Source organism: Pteropus vampyrus, unplaced genomic scaffold, assembly GCF_000151845.1.
Source record: "Pteropus vampyrus isolate Shadow unplaced genomic scaffold, Pvam_2.0 Scaffold18, whole genome shotgun sequence".
Lineage (NCBI taxonomy): Eukaryota > Metazoa > Chordata > Mammalia > Chiroptera > Pteropodidae > Pteropus > Pteropus vampyrus.
Window position 1 is genome coordinate 7,595,131 of NW_011888799.1, and position 26,692 is coordinate 7,621,822.

At 35.0% G+C, this 26,692-nt stretch overlaps 1 protein-coding gene across 4 annotated transcripts in view; it reads right to left on the reverse strand.

The window, feature by feature from the left end:
• Nucleotides 1-26,692, reverse strand: part of SUPT3H (SPT3 homolog, SAGA and STAGA complex component) — a 449,818-nt gene that overhangs the window by 64,368 nt on the left and 358,758 nt on the right. For all 4 annotated transcript variants that reach the window (XM_023527667.1, XM_011354759.2, XM_023527664.1 and 1 more), the window contains one exon: nt 22,497-22,607. In XM_023527667.1, coding sequence (XP_023383435.1) covers nt 22,497-22,607 — 111 coding nt within the window. The remainder of the gene's footprint in view (nt 1-22,496; nt 22,608-26,692) is intronic.

Below are 26,692 nucleotides of genomic sequence, written 5' to 3' on the forward strand. Positions count from 1 at the left end.
CTCATCTAATGCTAACTCTACCTCTTAGTATATAACTTAAAATGTTACTAGTTTTAAAATCAGAGAATGGCTAAGCTTGAGGTTTAAAAAATGCAGACTCTCTGAAGTCGAGATTCCAAATCCCAGTTGTGTTGACTTAGCCTGAGATCCCACTACCGAGGATAAACTGAAGGCCAGGAAGATTAGTTAGTGCGGGGTTTAGGCTAGACATTGAGAATGCAGGCCTTCTCTCTACGGAGAAGACACACACAGCCCCTCGGTACTTTCTGAAAGAGTGGGGTTTAACCTCAACTCTTTCAGCAGAATCTCAGGTTTACGTGCCAAATGGATTTTTAAAAACAATGGCTGAATTACCCTATGGTCAGTCCATTAGTCATCCTGCAGAAATCTAATGTTAGAAAAATGTTCACTTAAGATTTATTGGGGGTGGAGGGGTGGTGGGAATCTCAAGTATGTTCAGCAATTCTTGACTGTGGTCCTTTATTAGACAGAAATTTCCTCCTTTAAAATGACCAGTTATTGGATGCAATATAACCCAACTTTCCACATTTGTATTTATAAAGATGAGATGAAGCTCTGCTGTGGTAGCCAGCTCCCAAGACAGTCCTCAGTAATTCTTGCCTCCTGGTAGCCAGGCCCTTGTGTAATTCCCTCCCACACTGAATCAGGGTTGGTGACAACATGTGACCTTTGGGGCTAGGTCACAGAACGCACTGAGGTTTCTACCTTGCTCTCCTGGATTGCTTGCTCTGGAATAAGCCAGCTGCCATTGGCAGGTCCCCGGTCAATGGCCAGGACTAACCTTGCCATGTAAGTGAGCCACCTTGGAAGTAGCTCGTCGAGCCTCAGCGAACACCTGGCTGACTTCTGACTGTGACCTCATGGGGAACCACAGCCAGGACTGCTCAACAGTGCTGCTCCAAATTCCTACTGTACAGAAATCATGATTACTGTTGTTTTAAGACACTAAGTTCTGGGGTTGTTTGTTACAGATACAGTAGACATGATACAGCAGATAATGAATACTGCTATCAACCTTGAGAGCATGCAACAGCGTACTATTATTCTCTTATAGTTCATAAACCATCATCATTCCATTAGTTATTACTGACTATACTTTTATTAATGATCGCAGTTGGCCAAAGGCCAGCAGTTAAATCATTATATTCTGGTTTCTGTTTGGTTGTTATAAGCATGGTTGTTTAGGGAGGTGGCTTTTTAAAATTTAACTAACTAATTAATTAATTAATTAATTAATTTTAAAGATGATCATATATACAACATGGCTGTCTCCACTGTGTGAGATGCTAACTTCCTAGGCTTGCAAAATTCCCGATTTGATAAAATTATTGGTAATAGATATTTATTTATATTTTCTTCAATGTTACACTTAAAAAAGAGAAAACGAGTAGTTTATGTTTTGAAGATAAGTTTCGATGTCGTGTCTCTGACTGTGGTAGAGTGAAGACTGTGGAGGACCACAGCAAGGAGAATTTGAAAGGGCAAGAAGCAAATCTCTCTGCTGAAATCCACCGCAGTGACTTTCCAAGGGGAGAAATTTTAACAACTCCTCATGTATCCAAAGGGCTTCATTTGAACCAGTGCAAAAATGTAGCAAAATGTCAGAAAGATAATTTTAAAAAGCTAAGCACCGGGCACTGGATCTCAATTCTGAACAGAAAAGAAATGCTACGTATGAATTCAGGGAACTTGCCTGGCTGCCAAAGTTTGATATTTCATATTGGTACTATGGGGAAATATTTAAGAGGACTGCCAACTATGCAATCCTGCTTCCTAAATTAGACCCATTCCATAGTAAAGGAAAGTTACCTTCATGCTCCAGAAAGTCTTTATTGTTAGCCAACTCTGTGCCCAGGACTTTGCAAAGAATTGCAGAAAGGGACGTTTATACAACTCCTGATATATTAGATACCAGGACACTAAAATACCTGAGTGAAAAGTTAAAAAAAATCACCAACATACTTGGTTTTGTAGAACTTTCTAGTGGCTCTGCCTTACTCTGAACTAATATTTTCTTTAAACTATTTAAAAATAGGTAATACTTGAAAATGGTTTAAAAGCTCCCAATTATAGCAAAGGATAATGTTAAACAATAGGCCTCCCTCTCATTTCTGATCTCATTTATCGACAACTACTTTTACTAGTTTCATGAGTCCTTCCAGATAATTCTATGCATATACAAGCATATACATACATAGATATCTTCCCTGATTACCATCCTAACATAAATAACAACACAATATGCCTTTCTGCCCTATATCTTAGTTTTTGGGTTTTTCTTTTTTTGGTTATTGACGTATTTTAGAGATTATTTTTCTATCTTTATCATATGTTCAATCCATCATCCATATTTGGGTATATTTCTGGTCTTTTTTGGTTGCATTATGTTTTAATATTTAGCCTGGCTAATTAACATTCCCTCCTCCTTGAGAATTTTCCTGACAATTCTTAAATATTTGATTTTCTATATATGAACTTTAGGATTTTGTCCATCCCCCACCTCAAATTTTAATTTTTTAAAAACTGAAGTCAGAAGTGATTATCTCTGTCTCACACAATCCTATGAAGGTAGGTAATCAGTTTAAGTCTTACTGTATGCTAATCTCATAATATACATCAATTACCTTAAGGTTTCCGTTTATCTGGTATTTTACTACTTATGAATGTTCACTTTTATCATCTCCTTTAATCTTCTTTACCACTTTGGGACTAAGCCGGACATATATAATGACTCTCACAACATAGATGGGGACTCATGGACTCGTCTCTGTGACTGGGAGGGAAGGGCTCCTTCTCCCAAACCAAATGCAGAGAGCACTGTGAGTCTCCAAGAAACATTTTAAAAACAGGGATGGTTTTAGTTTTATTGCAATGCTATATTTTAGAAATGTTGGCAGACTATCAAATTATTAAACTTTTAATGAAGTTTAAAACTTAGAATAATACTGGCATGAATACAGTGAAATCTGAACTTTCACAAATTGCTGGTGGGAGAGTGAACTGGCACAGCCCTTTTGGAAAGCATTTGGGCAATGCATACCAGAGGTCTTAAAGGGTTTTGGAGGAAGACGAAAACTGCTACTGGGATTTTTGGGCTGCAGCCTCCACTTCTCTCCACTCATGAACTCATATCCTTTGCTCTAGTTGGGCCTGTTTCCTCACGGTCTTTGGAGTGCCTGTGATCACACTCAACTCTGCCTGTCTGCAGAACCTCCCACCTCCTTTCTCTTTCTTTCTCCTTTACCCTGAATCTTAGGGCCGACAAGGTCTCACTGAAGCCCCACTTCTCCCATTAGCTTATAATTCTTATTGCTCCCTTCCCAGTCTGATACCTTCTTCCAAAGTTTCTCTCTTCTGCATATCCTGATGGAGACGATTGTTTACTTCTTATAGAGTTAATATTTTGAAATCAATAAATATTGTTCTCATTTACCAAATTAAATGATAAAATTGAAACTTTTTCAAACAATGCATAACCCTCATTCACCTCACTTAATTTAAGTAACTTTTCCAGAATAACAACAAAACAAATAAGAGATTCATTGAAGTGATTTTCTTAGAATTCACCTTCACCTAAATGACCAGAAAATATTCTTTATAGAAATTAACTTTAAGATTATTTGTGAAACCGTTCCCTCATAATTCATTTTCTTGTTTAAATTTTCCTTTGATTTAGAAAAACTATTTTCCCTTAAATTTAAGAAGTTAATTTCTATTACAAGTAAAATAGTCAAACTTAGATATAATTTTTTTGTAAGCTTTTGCTAACATTGTGTGTAACAAGCAATCACTTACACCAAGATCAGTTTTGCACAATTTAAAACTGATTTCGTTTTCCTCCAAAGGCCTTGGTTTGTTCTTTGTCCATCTTTTTTGTTCATTTTGTATCTTCTCAAAATTAAATATAATCGCTTTAACTGTTTTTAGCTATCATTCCCACCATGTGTTCAACAGTGGCTGCAAGGTCAAATTTGATATCTATTTCATCAAGATGATCTTTGAGCAGATCCAGAAAATATCATAAGTAACGTTCAAATTGTTCCAAAGAATGTCATCAGTATTGGCAGAGTTGTGACAGATTCAAAAGACGATGCATTGCTCAAAGCACAAAAAAATACTTCTGGAATCTTTGCCAAAATCCTGGCATGTATACTTCTTCCTTTGCCAGCAATGTTAATACCATTATGATGGTCTTGTCCTTAAAATGCTTTAAAATTATTTAAATAAAGCTAAAATTTTTATTTTAATTTTTTGAAAATTTAATGGAATCTTATTAAATATTTTTATTAAAAAATGTATTTGCAATTCTAATGTTTAATGCCCACCTAGTTGTCCATATACAAATTACTCTCCATGCACTTTCCATTTAGATCTATATATATACAAATTTCAGAGTAATATGAGCTGTTACTGTTTGTCAGCCCCATGTGTAACTGTGTGGATGCTGTGCTGACTTGTGAGTATATCTGGATCTTTGAATTACAACATGAAGAGAAAGATGAGATAAGTTCATTTGCCTTTTCTCTTATTTAAAAGCTTCTGCAGCTCAAACTCTCCCCTTACTTACTTCGGCAGTGTCCATTTAATACTCTGGTGGCAGCATAATCCACAAACCTTCATAGTACTTGGCAGCAATTGCCTTTTTGGGGGGTTGGGCAGAGTGTGAAACATATACAACATAAAGTCCACCACTTTAACCATTTTTAGGTGTACAATTCAATAGCATTAATTACATTCACAATATTGTGCAACTATCACCAGTATCTATTTTCAATTTTTTTTCAGGAATCCGAACAAAAACTCTGTACCCATTAAGCTATCATTCCACCCCTGGAAACTTCTAATTTACTTTCTGTCTCTATGAATTTACCTATTCTAGATAGTTCACATAAATGAAACCATATAGTATTTATCTTTTTGTGTCTGGCTTATTTCCTTTAGCATAATGTTTTTGAGGTTCATCCTTGTTGTATCATGTATAAGAAATTCATCCCTTTATATGCACGAATAATAAATAGTCCACTGTATGTATACACCACATTTTGTTTAGCCATTCATCAGCAGCTGCCTTTTGATGAAGGGTGGCGAAGAAAGGGCTGAGCAGTGACTGTGATAGAAGGTACCCCATGCAGTGTGGGGCCCTAGGCGGGAGTCCTTCCCACCTGCATCTAGGAGAGTACTGCTGCCCAAACACCACTGGTGGGGATGCTTGATTACTCCAGCTATTGTGTTTCCCTTTGCCTTTGGAGTCCTAAAGCAACTGAAATCAATAAAGTAAAGTTTAACATTTATCTACAAAATGGGTTACTGTTGCCCTCTCCACAATTAAACTTCAAGCTCCCTTTTTCTGTTCCCAAGTAGTTAATGGAGATGAAAATGAATACCGGCTCTCAGTGTGCCAATTACTGTGCTGGGTGATGGAGCTCAGCAGATGTTCACTTTCTTCCTTCATTTCTTCTCCACTGTCTAACATGCTACTAATCACATACCAGGAATTCAAAATTATTGCTGATTAATTGATTGGAAAATGAATCCTTCCTAACAAAATATATGAATTACTCGTGACCTTTATTTTTCTTTGCCCATTAGGGGAACTGATTTCCTTGGTCAGTGAGAAAAAGCAAACCAAACACACATCTCAGGAAAAAGAGGATTCAGAGAACTGAGTTTCCCGATTATACGTGGGAGAGGTGATTTCTTCTTTCCTTTGCAAGTCTCCTCTCCGTCTGCCTATGGAGCAGACTCATCATGCTTCTAGCTGACAGTGTACATCAGGACACATACCTTTGCACTATTTTTCCTTTGTTACACTCTTGAGAAATCTTTTATTTTTTCCCAAGGAAAGTAGAATCACAGCATCCCTGTGGATATCTGCTTTTCTTTGGCATAAAAAGAAAGATGAATTCTCTTATAGCGAGGAAACATGTGAAGGCCCATCTTCAAACTGAAGCTGTCCAGTAATTTTACTAGCCTTATAGCTCAAAATATTGTATGCTGGAAATTTATTTCTTAATGGGGCAAGAGAAAAGCTCCTAACTGGGAATGCAGACAACCAAAGTCTGTGTGGGAACCTGACATATTTCACGGCAGCATGTAAGGTTGTTATCCAAGAAAAAAACAGTTTCTTCCAAATTTGAAAACAAGATGTCTAGACTCTTTTCCTAATTGATGGCCATGCATAAAAATGTATCATAAAAATGTGTCTGAAGCTGTACAAGAGCAAACCACTAACAAAGGCACTTTTATCAGAAAAATTTGGTTGTGTCTATGAGAATACATAATCATCTAACAAATAGGTGTGTCTTAATATCTAAATGATTCTGTTATTTTGGGTTCTTCAAATCTTGTTTTCCTAGTGGTTATTTCTGGCGCCTAAAATTTTTCAGAAAAAGCTTCCTGAATGGATAGTGATGATTCAGGGCCATCTCTGCCATAGTAGTTTCATATTTATAATTGCTGTCATTTTAAAAACAACTGTTTATTAACTATCGAATTTAGCCCTCATTAAAATGTTTTCAGTTTAGTACCTCATAAAATAGCCATACAAGTAAAACCTGACATCAACAAGTACCATTACAAAGAATAATTTTCTAGAACAAGGTTAATTCCAGAGCCCAATAGGTGGACATTGCTCTCCTGGATAAAAACAAACAAACAAACAAACAAACAAACAAACAAACAAACAAAGCAAGCTTGCTATCCAGAGCAATTATGTAAACAAGATTGGTTTCTGTAATAAAAATGAGAACTTTGAAGACTGGATATTTTATACATATTATTTAACTGTCTAAATACCACTCAGCAAAATGACTGAAGAGTGATTTTAAAAGATAATCCTTTAAGCTTTACAACTGATAGCAAAGTTCCTTCTTATTGTTTGGGTATTTGAAGCTTTATTCCTCAGTTCTGACTGAGGTGCTGAGTGCAAAGGTCAATTAGACAGGTAGTTGTCAGCTTCAATGATGGTTCCAGCATGATGCCGGCAACTAAGCTTTATGCTTTTCCTAATATGCTAATTTTTCAATGTTTGGTAGAGAACCACGCACTGAACACATTCATTTTAAAACAGATAGTGCTCACAAGGAAACCTGAGCCTTATTCTTCTTTTGATTCCTGAGGAATCAATGATTAAGGCTGGATAGTAATAATGAAGCACCCATGACATTCTTTCCTCTGCCTTGCAGTCATCTTAAACTGTTTAATCACAGGTAGTGGAGAGTCCATTTATACAGGGCATACCAGGTTCAGAGGGCCTAAAACTGACCAGGACTTTGGCCACTGGAAGGTTGTTCTCTCTTCAGACTATCATTCCATTCATCAGTCCAGCCATCCATCCATCTTTTATGTTGCGTTCCAAATAAGCAAAAAGCATTGTGTTTTGCTGAGGGAGATACCAAAATTAAAGTACGGTCCTTTGGTCTACCTGAGGATACATCCTCATTAGGTTTGGGTCAGATTACAAAATATGAAGTATCTTGGAGGAAGTGGGTCAAAGTTTAGGACTTGATTCAAAAGAAGGAAATAGTTGAGAGAAAGTCAAAGAAATAAGAAAGAGATGGGCTATGGACTCCTTTTATCATGCTCTACATCACCAGGAACTCCTTGAGCTTAGATCTATCTAAATTAGAAAAGGATTCTTTTTCTAGACCCTGACCTCTAAAAGAAGTACGGGCACTCTGAAGCTATCTTGAGATTAAAGTGGAGAGAGGGACAAAATTCTCTTGAGCAAGTATGTGAGAAATACTGCTACCAAAATTAGAAAGGACTTTAGACAGTTTATTCATATAACATTATAGTATTTTTCTTTCCATTTAGGAGAAATAAAAAAAAATTTCAATTTAAGTTGGAAAGAAAGTGTCTAACTATTGGATGAAAGAATTACCTCTGAATAGAGATTTCACAGTTAAATTCTAGATTTTTGGAAACAGTATAAATTCTCGTTTGTCTTGAATAACTTAAGGAAAACACTGCTGAAATGGACTAAGAGAATGGACCAAAGATCATACAAGTCATCAATGTAAAGTAGCATCGCCAAACAATTTTGCTGAGTTGCAGATCGTCGCACCTAGATACCTAAAACATTAGATTTTTCACGTGTACTAAATATATTTTAAGAGAAGACAATGCCTTTCCACTAGCAGAAGTTTACGAATCAGTGAAAGCAGGAGTAGGAAACTTTTATGGGTAAGGGTCCTTCCCTGATCCTTAAGTTGGAAACTTATAATTAAAGCCAGTTTGCAAGGGACTACACGTTTCATTCTTTCCTTTTAATCTAAAGCTTCCAACTGCTCTAAGCTCTCATTCCTGGAAAAGCTTTTGGCAGTCTCTTGTTGCAACCCACAATTTCTGTAGCTTTTCATCTTTTTCACCAGTTCTTTCTGCATCTAAGCCTCACTTCCCATATGTGGTCAGTAATGTCACCACCACCGGAAGTAAAATGGTCCTCAGCATAGGCCTGTTTGCCCACACAAGGGCAGAAATGTGGGGCAGGAAAGGAGTCCAGTGTTCGTGGATCTCAAGATCCTCTGCGACTATAGAGAACACATAATTACTCTTTTTATGTATGTGAAAACAGGCACGGAAACATTAGGGAATTCTCTGAAGGTACAGAGAAAGCCAAACAGTGGGTCTGGATCTCCATCTTACACTAGGATGCCAGGCTGGGCCTCTTTCTGTGGTACTGTTGGCCAACTAGCCTTGCCATCCCTTCTTCTGGATTCTCTCAGGATAATAATGATTTTAAAATAAATGCTCACTTTTTGAGCACATTCTATATTTTAGGCACTCTGGTAGGTGCCTTCAAGTGATATTACTAAATATGTACCAAAAATGGCTAATTTTTACAAGAGATTAAACTGAGGCTCAATCAAGTCATCTGACTTGGAAGGATTGTTGTTGGCCAACTAGCCTTGTCATCCCTACTTTTGAATTCTACGAGGATGACAATGATTTACATGAAATAGCACCAGTGAAATTTTTGGTTCATACCAGGTAATTCTCCCTCCTTCCTCCACTTCCTGATACTCACAATCATACTACTATCTAAGTTGTTGTAATAGTCAAATGATATCATACCTTTAAAACCCTTAAGAGACAACCTTTTAAAATAAGACTATATATGTACATGTGTGTGCAGACATAACACATACAATTATATCTGTCTAAAAGATGTTACGTATATGTGTGTATAATTTTTAAAAATAAAAGTGACATCTTAATGAAAATACAGTGTTCACATCTCTGGTGCTGATTTTCTAACGACAGGAGTCCAACACACGATGCTTCTCTGAAAAGCAATTTAGTATCATGACTGACTAAATGATGCAAACATGACTGACACAGTCCTGAGACATTTTTCACCTTGGTAGAACACACAGAGTTGCACATAAATTTTTAGGAGTATAAATGAAGCCTCCTGAGTCTTTTGGAATAAATATCTCCAGAGTTAGTGAGACCACGGCCAAACAGCCTAGAAGTTCTAGCTTTTGCTTACAATAGTTTGTGAACTATGATACTGGAATCTGTGTAATCCAAGTATTTTAAATGCTTCCACACCATTTCAAGTACAATCAAGAAATTTAAAAATACTCCTCTACCATCCTATAGAACAGATAAAGAATAGTTCTTTGCAAAGCTTGTTTAAGTGAGATATATGAGTATGCAAAACCTACTTTAAATATTATATCATTAATGCCACACTCCAGCAGCATTATACTAGCTTCTTGTTAGCAAACTCACATTAAGTATTAAGGTTAGTCCCGATGGTGATGGCTGGTATCTTGCAATATTGAGTTAAATGGCATGTTCAATGACCAGGGAACTCACAGAAAATCAGTTCAAACTGATGCATCATTTTGTCACTCTTAAGACTTAGCTCTTTAGGACCTCTCTTCAGAAATGTGAAACCCCTAGAAACCACTACCACAAATAGCTAACATTTTAAATAACTGCCAAGCCACCTGCTTTTCTCTAGGACACATCAGAACACTCACAAGTTAGTAAAGCTTTCAAAGTCCCTATCTTTTTGATGAAGTTTACCTATTTTATTTGAGATACTTTACTTCCCCTTTTCTGAGAAATATAAAATCCTCGCATCAGATTCAGTTCAAGGCACTGATTTACTTAAAAAGAAGATCTCATAACAGAAGTGTGTGCCAAAGAACACTTCTTTGTCACTTTAGTCTTGACTTGGCATAGTGTTTCAGATGGTATTCATTTGGAATAAAGAGATCGATGACATAACATGTCCAATCCTCTTCTCTAAGTGGCTTTACTAGAAGTGGGTAAGGGCAGAAAAATATAAATTCATCTGTCCATAGGCAACCAAAAACATACCAACTCATCTTGGAGTAATTTAACCCATAAGATGATTTAGAGGACAGTTCAGTGGCACCATTTTTGGAAGGTAAAAGCTTAGCAGAAGGAACATAAATCAAAGGTGACTGGCAGGTAAAGGATATATGCAGCAATCAGCCAAACCATGTGCACACTGGCACAAATTCAATGAGATCATTTATAAAATTTTTAAGGCAGGAGTACACAAAAGGGGGTCTGGTGTTAACTAAATCCACAGATAGCTTACATGCCACTGAAATAAACACTTCCAGATGCGGGTGTACAAAAACCTTTCACAGAAAGAAATGTTTTCTTTCATAAATCTGAAGGAGGGACTCTTAGCAGGGAAGGGCAAAAAGTCTGAAATTGAGACTGAGCTTCGTATAGACTGGATGTGCTTGTCGAGGTGAATAATTGTGTGGGTAAATGATGAACTGCACATAGTGTGTCTCCCTTTAGAAGCATTGCTGTAATCGGCAAGACTGAACTTCTGGTAAACCAAGCAAAACATACTAACGACATATCATTCCATCAGTCTTCTAAAATCTGGTGTCTAAGTCGATGTTGCTGTCATTACTTTCTTTAGAGTTTCTTTTTTGGGGTGGTAGGTGGAGGTGGTAGAGAGAGTGGGTTCACACAGAGATTAAAGTTTCTCATCAAAGCTTAGAGAAATGATGCTTTGGAACTTACACTAGTGCACAGCTATTGAAGGCATGGCTTTTATGATGAAAACATTTTCGAAATCTGGTTAGATTACAGTCATCTTTCAGGAATGCATGTCCAAATTCATTAATGGCTTAGAAAGTCAATTCGCTCATCAAAAAAGCCTAAGAATATGTGGGACTTTCTGGTCATATATATAAACACCCCCAGAAGTTCAAACAGAAAGCTAAAATGTCTTTTTAATTTTTTTTAAAGTTCAGGTGATCTATGCATTGAGCTTCCTCCATCCTCCTACTCTCCCTCCCACAGGAAATCCCCTTGACATTAGTTTCCTTGTTGAATCTTTAAATGTCATGCAAATTCTCTGTCAGCATCTGGGCACTAAATTTATTCTTGAGAATATTTTTAATTGTTTTATGCATTGATCCAAATTAGAAACGCGTCATTTTTCATTCAGGGTCTTGTTCTACTTATTCTCTATGCCAAATACCTCTTCTGTCTTCTCTCTTCTACTTATTCTTTATGCCAAATATCTACATTCTGTCTTCTCTGTTCTCAATGTCATCTGCCTTAGCAGAGGCTTTTCTGGCCTCTTGTCTGCAATATTATGGCAGCCACCTAATTGGTCCCTCTGCCGATCATACACACTAACTCCAGCCCCTCCTCTACACCATGATCTGAGTTATTTTCCTACAGTTCAGATCTGTTCACGTCAACCCCTTGCTCAAAAACTCTAAAATAGGTCCTTGATGACTGTATCAATTGTTTAAAAGACATTTTCCAAACAAAATCTGAGAACCCAATATATATCAGAGATACGAATTTATCTGTATTATTTAGAGAAAACACTTAATTATTTGCAGAATGACTGTAAAATAATTTGGGGTTTCTGTAGAGCACAGTAAGATAACTGCTGGCCTACATCATGAAGTCTAAGAAAACTGGCTTGGAATTCAAAGTCCTTCTCTGAATGTCATTACCCTATCTTTTTTTGCTTCATCTCCCTTCAATGTACTCCAAACTCAGTCCCTCATCTATGCCTCAACAGCCATTCTGCTTTCATACATCTTTTTTTTTCCTCCCATTTTACTCTAGCTTTCATTCTTTTTGCCTGAATTACCTTTTCAAAATTCTTCTTCCTTTCTCTCACCTCTGTCTCATAAACTCAGTTCAAATGTTAATGACCCTACAAAGCTTCCCTGATTCCCTCAGCAAGCTGTGCCCACTTTCTCTGTACCTGAGGCACTGTGTCCACTCCAGTTACGACACCAATCACTTGGCACTGCTTATAGGTGCATCTCCTTCGTTACCTTGAAACATCCAGTTACTTATGTTCATATACCATACCTCCATTTCAACACATTTCTAACACAATATTTTGCAAATGTCCATTGAATTACTATGTGGAGATATAAGAGCCATAAGGATCTTAGGACATGTAGGAATGTTGACACTGGTTCTTTCACTTCTAAATCATCTGTAGTTCAATCGTACAAATATGGATTCTGCCAAATAGATTGTTATTACCTAGTCCAAACTCAGAAAGCCAGTGCTGTCCTTTGTATGTGAAGTGTGCTTTCATCCTACCAGGAAGGCATATGCTTTGAATTGTTTTTCCAGCAGTGGTGGGTGACAGATTGACTCATAGCAGTACAGTTTTACCTTGCCTTCTTATTCATTTTTTATTTTAACCATTTATGAGCTGATGTGTGTGGGTAAAAGATATTGCTTGCTACCTAAAACTGAAGTAAAGTTAGTTTACCCACACAAGGATCAACCTTTAATACTGTCTTCTTAGACAGCAGAAGGAAAGGACAGCATAGAGCCCAGGCTAGTTTTCTTTTCTCCTTTCTCTCACTCTTTAAAAAACAAAAAAGAAAAAACACCAAAAGCTTGCTTGAGTGAAGAATGCTTGTCAACTATAACTTATTTACTTATTAGGCTCTTATCTAATTAGTCTAGAATCTGGGAATGGGTGTTTTAGGTTAGATCAGGAATGTAGAATTAAATCAGAGCCAGAAATGCAGTCTCAAACTTCTCGACTGGAAACTATAAAATCTGCACAAGTGTTTAAATTGGAATTGACAGGAACTTGTAGGCCAGGCTATGAACTTCTGGAACCAGAGAGTCAACTTAAATACTGCCTCTGTGGTATTTGCATCAGGGGTACAGCTGCCCAACTGTCACCTTGAAAGCACCTGGGCAAATGCAGAACCTAATACTGGGCTCTGCCCTCATGACCTCTGCCAACTAATCAGCCACAATATTTCCAGATCTGGAGAGCCTACTTCACAGTTTGGGTATATGCCCAGAACTGCAAGTGCACTCCAATCAGGTGAGAATGCCTATCCAGGTGCCAGGGCCAGAATTAACATCTTACTGACATATTGGCTATGAATTCTCTCTTCTCACAACCTGGGGTCATGTAGAGGCAGTGTGTGGGGTGGAATATTTGATCTGTGCATACACAGTCTATGGGATTTTGGTTTAAATCAAATTGTAATTAAAACACCAGTCAGGAAAACAATGCATAATTATTTTTTCCTACCCTGGATATAGCCTTAAATATACACTGGGCACAATAAGAGTAAGGTCACAGATTCATTTCTAGAAGGCATAAATTTTACACTTAAAACAATCCACTTATTATATCGTAGGATTAACATTGCAATTACATCAGTAAAGTAAATGACAGTTCAATAATTATATTTGAGTGACTAAAGTATATAACACTATTTAAGAAATCATTAAAAAGTAAATCATCTCCAGTTCAACAGGCTCTCATCATGGCTTTTTGGAGGGAATTTTTGTCACATTTTCAATAATATAGTACACAAATGTTTCACTTAAACAAAACACACTTCTGAATGATAGATGTTTCTGGCAATGGTAAATAAAAAATTTATTTTAACAAAACTTATGAGTTCTTTTCTAATATTCGCCTATTTTAGATATAAAATCTTAACTGAAAAATTCAAATAGTATTTTTGCTAGATGACCATGAACAATTAATATACTGAGTTATATAGTCTAACTCGATACTTACTTCTTGTTTATTCATAGGCTTAAAAAAGTTTCTTCCCATTTTTAGAGCATAATTTTTAAATTTCGAGATATCTCAGCTTAGTTTAGTTTCTCCCAACTAATCTTTTTGCTGCTTGCATGAATTTATGAGTTCAAAGAATCCTATGATATTTTTTCTTTTTTAAAGAAAAAATAATTTCCTTTTGGGAGTCACTCAAAATAGCTTTTCATTCTATCTTCGTTCTTTCAGAAGACTGCAAAAACTTAGAAACTGTGACACATTCAAATCAAGATTTAGTGCTTTTAGAATATTCTGCTCAAAAAGTTTTTCTTTGTTGTCAATTACTCCTCTCTCCTTGCTCTCATGTTCAAAATCTTCCTCCATTCTCCAAGATATAGCCTGCTTTTTACAATGAATGGAGATGCATTAACTTCTTGAACAACTGCAAATTTAAAGACTTTAAAGAAAACAAGCTTAGAGAAAATACATAGGGCTGATTAAGGCTATCACCTTTCATTTTTATCTTAACCATCATTGCATTAGAAAAAAACTGCTTTTCTTCTTTTCAAAGTATGTTCCTGATAATTCTAGGATTCTCTGTAGGATTTCAAGGGGCATCATAAATGTTTGATTTGAATGTCCATGTACAATTTTTGTGCTACTCAAAATAAAGGTTCTGTCATTTTTGAGTTTTATGTTTGAACTTTTTGTAAATGTTTTGTTGATTAGAAAGTTATATCTTGGAATTCTGGCTTATTAGTTTTACTGTTCTGATAATTAAAGCAGCCCAAATAAATGATCTGTATAAAACTGTAAGTGACTACATCACCTTCGGATGTTATACTCCATGCTGATGTACATATAAGGTGTTCACTGCTGATATAAAGTGAAGGCAGAAAAAAGCAAAATGTGTTTGAATAGACACTGTTTACTGTAGAAACAACCCAGTTGTTAATAGTACTGGAATTTTTCATAATAGAACGGGATAATTCCTTATAAACAATTCATTGGCTGCACCAATTTAAGATACTGCTGCAGAATTCAAATGAAATAAGCTCTCTCTTCCCTTCTCTGACCATTTTGCCTGATGATTAAAAAGTCTGATAATATAACACGATTGGGCCACCTCGATTTGGCAATACAGAATCATGATACTATGTCTACCATAGCAGTATCAGTAAGAATGTTCATCAAATTGGGATTTAATAGGCAAAGCAAAATAAGTTTGACTATGAAACTTTAAGCAAATATTTCTCAGAGAAGGGTCTTCAGGTGACAGATTTTCTTTATAACATCTTTGAGCAGCTTATAATGTTTTAAGATACCTTAAAAATATTTTCCAGGAAACCATGAAGAGTTATGCTGGATAAGAAATTCATATATTGATTCCCTCTAAACATTACCAGTTTAAACATGTGAGCATTAGTTAGATATTGTTAGTGAAACAACTTTGAAGCAAAAAATTTCTCTTTTGAGCTAAGACTACTGCCAGCTTGTGTAGAACATTATTAAATACTGCTATAGTTGTAAATCAAAACTTGTCAATGCTGCATGAATAAAATAAAATATTAAAATAAAGTGGACAATTGATGGAAATTACAACTTTTGTTGTTTCAAAATCTTAATTTTGATTTTGAAACACCTTCAATGTTTTTACTGAATCTTGCTCCTTGCTACATGTCATCAGTTGGGCTCAAATAAACTCATAAAAATTCACACACACACACACACACACACACACACACACACAAAAAGTGGACCTTTTAGATATAACATACAGATTTTCTGAAATATTTAATTAAAAAAAAACCCTTTTCTTGTGGGACATATTTTAATACTTCTTAGAACACGTGTTCTCTATACAATGCAGTTTAGGAAATGCTACCTCACATTTTCAGGATAAGATCACTTAAAGAGTTAAGAACAGAGGCCATTGTGAAAAGAAGCTTAATGAGTAGGTCCAGTGAGAACCCATTGAAGCCCATGGTCCCAGTGACCCACAGAGTACTTAGCCCTTGTCCACGCATAGGGTTCTTGTACTTCCTATGTAACCTTAAGCTGGTTGTTCAAGTTTTCTTTAAATCTTAGTTTTCTTATCTATAAAGTGGGGATAATAACACTTATCTTGCTGTGTTTTGAGAATGAATAACATATTCCAGGGGAAAAGTTTCTTTTAAAATATTATATAAGTTATTATTTGATCAACACTTGTCTCAGATTCTATGATTTTCTCTCCCAAGCTCTTCCACCTTCTGTATCTCTACATTTCATTCTCTCCCTAACAAATCCTAAATTGAACACTGTAAGTTGAAGCATATAAAATTCCTGATATTCAACTGTTTTTGACCTAGAGAAACTGTGATTTCATATAATTTGACAGTAAATTTTATAATTAAAATTCCTCCCCACCCTATTTTAAAATTAAAAACAGCTAAATTAAAAACAACATTTTTTTCTAGAGAAACTTACTTTTAGGTTATTCTTTTATGATAAATATGTCACATGTTAATTTTTTCCTGAGAATTGGTGGTCCGCAACTATGAAATGGTTCTGGCTGTATTCTATAATGACAGAATTAGTACTTCCAAAAAATTTACTGAGAAAATTTTTACTTCTGGTAATAACACAAATATTTAAAAATTCTCCAATATCTACTTGGTATTTACATTTGGAAATTATTCTGATATTTTGTGACATTTTAGCCTTCAGGTTGAACATATAAAATGCAGACAAATCTAATGTGAGCTCATAACATGAATTATTCATGAATGTGAAACTCTAAATTAAAATATTCACAGCAATCTGCTTTGTTTTGAAAAGTTTAATGTGAGGAGTTCTAAATATCATATTTTTGATCTTTGTCTGTTGCAAACATTCCTGAAGAACCAATGATATCAGTGCATCCCTAGCAACCCTAATAGTTACATACACATCAAAGTATATGGCCATAGTGGAAGAATAGTTAACTGAGAGCCGGGAGGCTGGATTCTAGGGCAGCTCTGACATTCATCTGCAAGGTGCCCTTGGGTACATTATAATGCTTCTCTGAGACTGAAACTAACTGGCTTTCTCAAGTATTAGCCAGCTTTAAAATACTGATTCTGTCTCAGAATTTAAGGTAGCTTAGTGGATACTGAAGCCACTAACTTCTAGGAATGCACTTAAGGTTTAATTTAGGTTAATGACCATGCTCAAACGAACAATTTTATTGTCTCACTATTCCAATTCAACAGAAAGCCATCTGATAATATGTAAGCTCAGGAAGTTAACATATTTTTCCACTGTGAATATCACTCTGGAGAAACTAAAATAGATTTAGGCACTACACATGGGATTACGTCATCTCAATCAGTGAACCGTTTCCTTTTGCTGGCTTTCAAAATTATAGACCTGGTTTTATACCAGCCACTCATAGCATTTCCCCTTGAGAGTTGGACTTGACCTTTGGAAGAGGTAATCAAGGGCACCACCCACTGCTCATGAACAGCGAGGCTCTAGATCAATCATACGTCTGACCATCTTCTGTATGGTACACAAGCAGTACGCTGGGTTAGTCTTTGGGGTATTTCTTCTGAGGGAAATTACAAAACGCTCTAACTATAAAAATCTACTGCATCTACAAAATTTTAAAATGCTTTTTACATCTAAACTTATACAAGTAAAGCCTAAGAATATGTTTTTAAAAACCATTACCAAAAAAGTATTTGAAGTTTTAGGCTGCGAGAACAAAATACTTCTTCAAAAATCAAATGCCAATTAATTTTCTGATAGGATAATTCATTAAAGCTTTTGCTACACCTTTTGCACTTCTTAATGTAAGTTTTCTTCCTTTACTTTTCTACACTTTCTTAATTTTCTAACATACTAACATGATTTTCATAAACAGTAAAATGAAGAAAATTTAAAACGTGAGGAAAATAAGGCTAGTTATTTTTTAAAAAAAACTTATCACCAACTTGAACATACTCATCAGTCTCTGAAAATGTTTTTAATAACTTACACAAATATATAAACTCATAAAAACTGAATTTGATGAAGCTTTATAAATATGCGGCCATGCCATTTGTTCTTTAGATTTGTTTTATAGGAGCTAACATACAAAACCTAGCTAGTATGCAAAAATCTTGTGATAACTATGTATAGTCACTGAGACCTTATTTTTTAAGGTGATAATGGTAATAAAAACCACTAATATTCTTCAACTATTATTAATGCAAAAAGTAAAAATGAGTATTTATTCTTGGGAGCAATAATCTGTAAATGGTATTGGAATTTTAATGGTATAAACTATTAATCTTTTAAAAAGTCACATTATTCAGGTTTGTTTCTTTTGGGATTACAAAGTGAGGCCTCTGTGTTGTGGGTGTGTCTGTGTCATTGGGTGGCTGCGGGGGACAGCTCTTATTTTAATCTTTTTGTATACTTATCTGACACGTTTCTGAAAATATACTACAGCTACTACTAATTCTGCTATTATTAATATAATTTATTAAGAGTTTACCACATATCAAGTTGATAGTACTCTTTAAATTCTATCATGATGCACGTTCTATAATTATACCATTTTAAGATGAGGAAACAGCAATAGAGTGGTTAAGAAACTTCCCTAAGGCTACTTAGCTAGTAGTAGGTGGCAGAGCTGGGATCTGAACATTGGCCAGTTGGCTTTAGAATTAAGTCTTAATCTCCACACAATATGACCTCACATAATATCAACTACTATGAGTAAAGGGACACTATAAGATGATTAGCCTCAAAATCACTTAGGACATTCCAGCTTGCATAAGTACTCTAAATAACTACTACAAACCTCAGACTTTGAAGTGATTTTTCAGAATTATAGTTAGGAAAAATAAACAGTAAGCAAGAAGTAAAATTAGTCTCTTTAAATGTTCTTCGGCATGTGTATACAGAAGATCAGGCATGTAGGGGTGAGGACAGCTGCAAAAGCATATGCTTTAGGAGAAAGGTTTAAGAGCTGGGATTCGGAATGCCTGAATTTTTAGTCTTGGTTCCATCATTTGATTAATAGCTGAACCTCAGGAAAATCACTTAAATCTTCTAGGTATGATATTTTCTCTAATCTACTGAATAGGCTTGAGAATAAATGAGATCTCAGAAAAGAAAGAAATCGCCCATTAAAACCAACATGCCCAAGACAGAACAGGCACACCTCGGAGACAGGGCAGGTTCGGCTCCAGACCACTGCAACAAAGTGATTATCACAATAAAGTCAGTTGTACTATTTCTGCTGGTGGAGGTTCTTGACTTCAATTTGTAAAAAACACAATAAAGTGCAATAAAGTGAAGCACAATAAAATGAGGCATGCCTGTATTGTTATAATTGGTTAAGTGGGAATGGGTGGTTTACACGTGTCTCCACAACATTCATGAGTGGCAGGCAACTGATATTTCTGCTATCTCCCCTCTTCCTCTCTATTCCGGCAGCTACTCAGTGCAAAGAATTGTTTGTACTTTTTCCTCTCCTCCACCTAACGTGGCTTCATTTATTCCTTTCTTCTATTGTTTCAACTAATTCCCAAGGTGAAAAACTCACAATTCTTTATACAATAAATTGTATTCCGGAAATGGATCACGTTGTGACTTTGTATAAAATTTCATTTCAGAAGTCATAAAGTAGAAGACAGAATAATGTCTCACTAAAAGCACATTTTTATTGGTTTATTGATTGATGTTGTAATTAAGTTTCTATGTAACCTATTGGTTGTTACTTTATTTCTCCAAATCAATTTTAAATTATTGGGAATTGGCTACATATGAATCAAGTTATAGATACTCTAAATTAGATATCCTATTTATAAATATACACCAGACAAGCACTCTAGATCCAGAATGACATGTTGCAAAGACAAGATTCTCTGTTTCATAAATAAAAATGAAGTGCTCATGGGCATTTAGGTTTACCAGGGAAATTTTACATTGGAGGTAAGTTAGTTTAGCCTTTCTGTATGAAAATGCAGATCTCAGTCTATGTTCACGTGCCTTTCCTCTTAAGAGCTGCAGCTCAAGGCCTAGGTAGCAAAATGTCCTTAGTGCCACTTGAAGTGTCATCTCAGGGAATGGGCATCAGGGAACTGAACGTCAGCATCTCCCAACATCAGGAACACCTCCTTTTAGCAGCTGAAGATATGTGAGAGCTGAGGTAGGGTGGCCACATTGTTAGAACACAGGGTACTTGAAAATTCTACTTTAAAGAGAATTTTTAACTTTAAAAGGAAGATTTATATATTATATATACCATGAAATGGTGTCTTCCTGTCTTATTACTTATTACTCATGATATATCTAATAGGCATATTCAGTCCTGTAGGCTGGGCAAATACTTATCGCTCTAGGTGATGGAGCAGACCTTTCAAGGTGGGTCCTATCTGAGGAGTGATAAAAACTGGCAAGCCCCTCTGTGGTAGAATTCTTTACCATTTGCTGTTGATTTTGCCCATCTGTTCTGGCAGTGGCTAAGTGAACCTTCTAGGTCATGGCTTATTTGTTATATTTTCCAGATCTGCTTAAGGATTTTAAAACTCCATCATTAGTTTTAAAAAACATTTAGGTTATATATTTATTAGATAAAAATGAGCGTAAACTATATCTGAACTTAATTTCAAGAACATTTTCCAACCATACACTACAATCTTAGATTATAAAAGCAACAATACATAAACTACGGATTACCATGTTAGACATGGGGGAATGAACACACACACACACACACACACACACACACACACACACACACACTCATCATCATCATCATCATCATCATCATCATCATCATCATCAACCAAGATGGTTCTCAAGTGATCCATCCAGTTTATTTAAAAATAAGAAACTTGAAGAATGAAGCAGCCACTACTGCCATCACTTCCTTTTGAGGAAATATCACAGACTTCATGAGTAGGAGATTTTCCCCCTGTGTTACATTTTCCTTTATGTAATTTTATCCATTATTTTTAGTTACCATTTTATGGTTATTTCTCAAAAATCTTGTTTCCCCTTGATACCCTTTAATTACTTCTAGATTATTATCGAGACTGCCTCCTTTTTATTCTCTGACTCCATTGCCTCAATCTATTAGACATTATTTGGCTGTTAGCTATGAATTTAATATTTTTAATCCTTTATTATAAATTGGTTCTTTCAATTAGAGTTGGTTTTTAAATTCTTCTAAACATCTCATATTTTTTCTAAATCTCATCTTCCTTTTGGCTTATTGCTTAAAACTGTTTCATTTATGTAGATACTTGATTTCATTTGTAATAATCTAAAAACATTCTTTTTGATTGTAATAATCTAAATGCGTTCATAAGAAAGAATATACTTCTTTAGTCTTAAAGTATTAAAATCATGTTCTCAAAATATATAACAAATATTAAATATTAAACAAGTAAAAATAATCACTGTCATTACAAAATGCTTCTGGAGACATATAAAAAGGTTCTGACACATTCTTGCTGTCACACCGAGAACCTATATGGTCAATAATAACTAATGAAAACAAAGAATGGAAAGAAAGCATTCCCTTTAACTAAAATAAAGAGAAAAAGGGAGTGATTTAATTTAGAAGAAATCATGACTTCTATCAACAGATAACAATAAAATCCACTCTTAAGGATTTATGTATACATAATGTTATACATATATATTTTGCTTTTGCATATTAAAGCAGAAGTAAATATAAAGAAACAAATGGAAAATTCTACTGTTCCTTAGTCATAAATCAAACCTCACTTTCTGAAAAGCAAAACAATTCATTATAAACAGAGATGTATTTGGAGAAAGTTCTATTAACATGAATAAAATTTTTTTTAAAAAAGGGCTACAAGATGAGCATTTAATTAAAACACACATACACATACACACACATGCTCACACACTTTCTTTAGGCTGCTGAAATATAGTCTTTAATTCTCCACTTAAAAAAAACAACAACAAACCCTGATTATAAGTTTTAAAACCATTTGAAGATGTGAAAGACTGTCTGCATTTCAGCCTACTTCAAAGCCAGTAAAGAAATCATTTCTTCTTCTTCCAACTCAAAGTATGTTTAGGAGCAAGACATCCGATAGAAGTGGTATTGCCAATCTAACCAATTTTAAAATATAAAGTGCTTCTAGCAATATTTGGATACATATAATTTGACAAAAAAGTTTTATAAACCTAAGCTTTGAAAAATAGAAAATATAAGCTCCAACAAAAAAGCATAATTTGTAATTGAAAGAAAATAATATTTTGTAGAAAAAACTGTCCTTCCAAAAAGAGACAAAAATGACTAACTTTTATTTCCCAAGAGAATTATGCCACTTTTATACAACAAAATTATAGTCACCACAAATTGCTTTCAACAATTCCAGTGCTTCTTCATTTGACCACTTGAAAATCAAAATTCTTTCAGATTATAAATATAACTTTTTATAACTCTGTTATTACGTACTGTGAATGGGGAAAGGGGGCCAATCTTGTGGCCGTAGCGTCGAATGGCCTCTCTGATGTGGCAGGGCTGGATGGCATCGCTGTGAGCCTCGACACCACAGGCCGCAGTGCTCTGCGACAGAAAAACACATAAATTGTTACTAAATGAAAAACACACAACAGAACTACAGTGTATAAAATATGAAAATAAACTTTTATAAAATGGATGTTTTTTCCCCTTAGGATGCACATCACTGTTGCCATATACTACATCTAAAAAAAATCCAATTAACAAATCAAAGATGACTCTTACATGACCTTCTCCTAGCAGACCTACCAAATGCAATTCTTATGCTCACAATATTTCACCTAGGCTGCACATACATCAAGGTACAGGAGAATACAGCCACTTGCGTGCACATGAAAAGTGTCAGGGGGCTTGTTGAAAGAACCACAGGAAGCTATTTAAAAATTTTTTTAAACATTTATTATTATAAATGTTTCTTGGGAGCTTGTTGGACATATTTCTGAAATAATAAAAGATGTAAAATTGCTATAATATATTTATTTATACTGGGGTCATAAAAGATCATTTCAACTTGGTGCTCATTTTCTAGGTATCCTCAAGACAAAAATAAAATAAAGTAAAATAATAAAATAAAATAAAATAAAAACTTTCTATTTTAATCTGCCTTATCTGTAAAAGGCAGGTTTTAAAGTACAAAAAGACACAAGAAAAAGAAAGATTATTTGCAATGAGAGTGTGGATATCAACTCAAGAAATATATGTCTGGGATAAAGAAAACATTGGGCCATTGTAAATTGAGATGGAATAATGGTTTCATCTCTTCTGCATGATCTAGACATTGCAAAAAAAAATGTATGTAACATGCTTTTAAAAAGTTAAAATGTGCAATAAGGGCACTGTAATCTTGTGGGTCAGTTGCAGGAGCTAGCTTCCCGACTACCTGGGTCCATATCATTACTGACTCTGTCAAGTTATGTAATGTATCTGAACTTCAGTTTCCTCATCTGTAAAATTGAGGTAATAATTATAATTGCTTTACAGCGCAGTGGATACCAGATACCAGATCATCAACATTAAAAGAATCAAGAGAAAGAAATAGTAGCTTGGGTAACTAACTATAACTGTAGTCTAGACATCATTCATAGCCACATAATGAAGATGATTTTTTTCTGGTAATTTCTATAATTACCATCCTCATAATTCTTTGTAGGGGTACAATTAATACAACTTCTATGAAAAGCAATTTGGCAAAATCTTATCAAAATGAAAAAGCACAACCATTTTTGACCCAGTAATTTCATATCTAAGAATTTATCCTACAGATGGTATTACAAGGTACAAAGTAACATACATATAAGGATTTTCACTGCAGCACTATTTGGATTGTTAAACTAAATTTTCATCAATAAGGGAACACTGAAATAAATCATGATACATCCATTCAGTGAAACAGAAACCACGGCAGCCGCCAAAAAGAATGAGATAGTTCCACACATACTCCCACTGAGCTCCATACATATCCTATCTCTAAGATGTATTGTGTGAAAAAAATGCAAGGTATCTAACTGGGTGGTACTATGTTACCACTTGTTAAACAAAACAAATAAAGGGTTAAATATGATACAGTCATTTAAGCATGTGATATTTCTGCAAGAATACACCAAAAATTAGTAATAGTGCTTATGTCTTGGATGGGTGGATGGAGGACAGGTACTAGCGGAGATATTTTTCATTGTATATCTTTCTGTACTTTTAAAATATACTTTTTGTACCTTGTGCATGCTTTTCCTGTTACAGACTGGTAAAATAATATAAAAATTCCTACCAAATAAGAGCATTTGTTAATTATCCAAGGTGAACCTGAAATAAGATTTAAAATATAAAAGAAAACATCTTGATTATTTTTATTATTTTAACAAGATTTGAAATAAGCCAAATAGGAATTTACTCTAGGGTATCTTTCTCAATTTCATTCCAACAATACCCTAAATAACACACCTGCAATGCCCACAATAACACAGATGAAGTTATTTTAACTCTTCTTTGGCACTGATACGAAAGTGCATAGGGTTTTTATTGAGTGCTTTCTCGATTCTTATTCCACATGCTTTGCTTCAGTTGGAATGTATTAGAATAAATGCAATTATCAGGTACCTGATAAGTGAAAAGACACTTCTGTGAGTCCATTAGGCTCCCGAATGTGAATATAGACTGATACAGACTACTATAGACTCATTAACATGCTATGTATAACAAATGCTTGTGAAGTTGAAGTATTCTATCCATTTGTAGAAATGAATGCAAATATTCAGCTATATCTGGGATCTAAAGTAAGTTTTCCAGTGGAAAATAATGGAAATAAAAAGAGAGACATCAAGAGGGTCCACACTGCATACTAAGTGAGGTGGGAAGCCCTTCCTGTGCATTCCCCGATGGCGTCGCCTTGCTCCTGCAAGCCAAATTTCTTTTTCACTTCTTTTCTCCATGGCCAGTGTCGATCTACTCTTCCTTTACTTTCTCAAATAAATTTGGTTTTGATATAGAACATTTTGGTCAAAATCTCTCAGAACCTCTGGCATGGCAATCAAACAGAATTTGAGAACATTGAAGTAGGAGGCATAAGTTAGAAACTACCTATGATGGTTATTGGTACAATATGAAGACAAATTAACCAGCATGGTTGAATCATGTTATCTGTGCCCCAAAAAGATGAAGTTAACTTATATAAAAGTAAAAACGTTCAATTTTGTGAAAAATGATATTAGATTTTCCATTTTGCCAATTTCAGGTTTAACCTGCTATAATTAAGCAACTGCAAACGTTAGTATGAAGTTCCCATGTGCACTTGCACTTTCTTGATTTGCCCATTGAGCTCTTTGGAAGGGAACCTTTAAATCTAAAGTGTTATATTCCCAGTATTGTTTCCATCTCAACAAATATCTCCACATTTTTGTCAACATCCAGTCCCTTACCGAGGTACTAATAATCTGTTCAAATTCAAAATTCATACCAAGTTTAGAATTTTTAGTTTAGCAGTGATCTAAAATTTTTGCAATATACTTCAAAATTATTTCAGAACAATTAGCATTAAATTTGTTTGTTATCTAATATTAAAAATCTTGTATCTGCTGTAAACACATATGAACAGTATTAGATATATGTATCAATTCATCTTTCCTGTTCTGATTGTACCCACGTTTTAGAACATTCTTTACATTTCCAAAAATGAAACCTACATATCTGACAAAATACTGAGTCCTATTGTCTGTAGAATGTTTGCTAAAATCTCTGTGGAAACTAAACTCTACCTCCTTAAATAAAAGTACAAGCTGCTTGGTAAAGTTCTCCTTCATATGTCAAGTCCTCTTCCTCTTGGCTGCATTCATAGTCCTTCTTGTATTCCTCCATTTTATTTTCATTTATGTCTCTTCCAGAAATTGATGCTAGGTATTAGATGCTGTAGTCCCATATGTTTCCTAGATTTGAGTATTGTCTCTGTACTTGTCCTTGCTGGCTTGCACTGAATAAAATTTCTTGCAGTTTGAACTCTCAAATGTGGTACAAGAAGTTATACTGAAACTTCTGTTCTCCCATGAATCTATTACAAGTGTCTATACCTGTCCTGACTCTTTTCTTTCCACCTTAAAAGATGCTGAAAAGGTAAAAGTGCCCTATCCTTGTCCAGCCTTCCCCTTCTAGGATAATCTAATGTTTAAGGACCTGGAATCTCAGCTAATTGCCTCTTGTTCTCTCTACATCTGTAATGGTGGACTAGATCTTTTGTTACACTTGAAATATTAAGTCTTACAAAGGAATAACACATATCTCAGATTAGAGAAAATGATAGTTAGTATTACTATTCCTAACACTTCGTTACTCACTGACCACAAAGGTTAATTTATGACTGGCCAGGCAAGTGTCTTCTTTTTCCTCATTGTTTTATATATCTCTCTCCCAGAGTTTTGTGCCTATAGAACATTTCTTTTCAGATGAAGGGGGGCCATTCTTTGGCCAAAGGTTACTGTATATAATATAGACAGTTTTCTCATTTTAAAGTTTAATTCAGATGTTATTTGTTAAAACTGTAGTTCTGTATAACTAGGAAAAGCTTTTCTCTAAAGAAATTAAAACTAGAAAATACATTTAAGGAAAAGACTAGAGAGAATCACTGTATTCAAGGATTCATACAT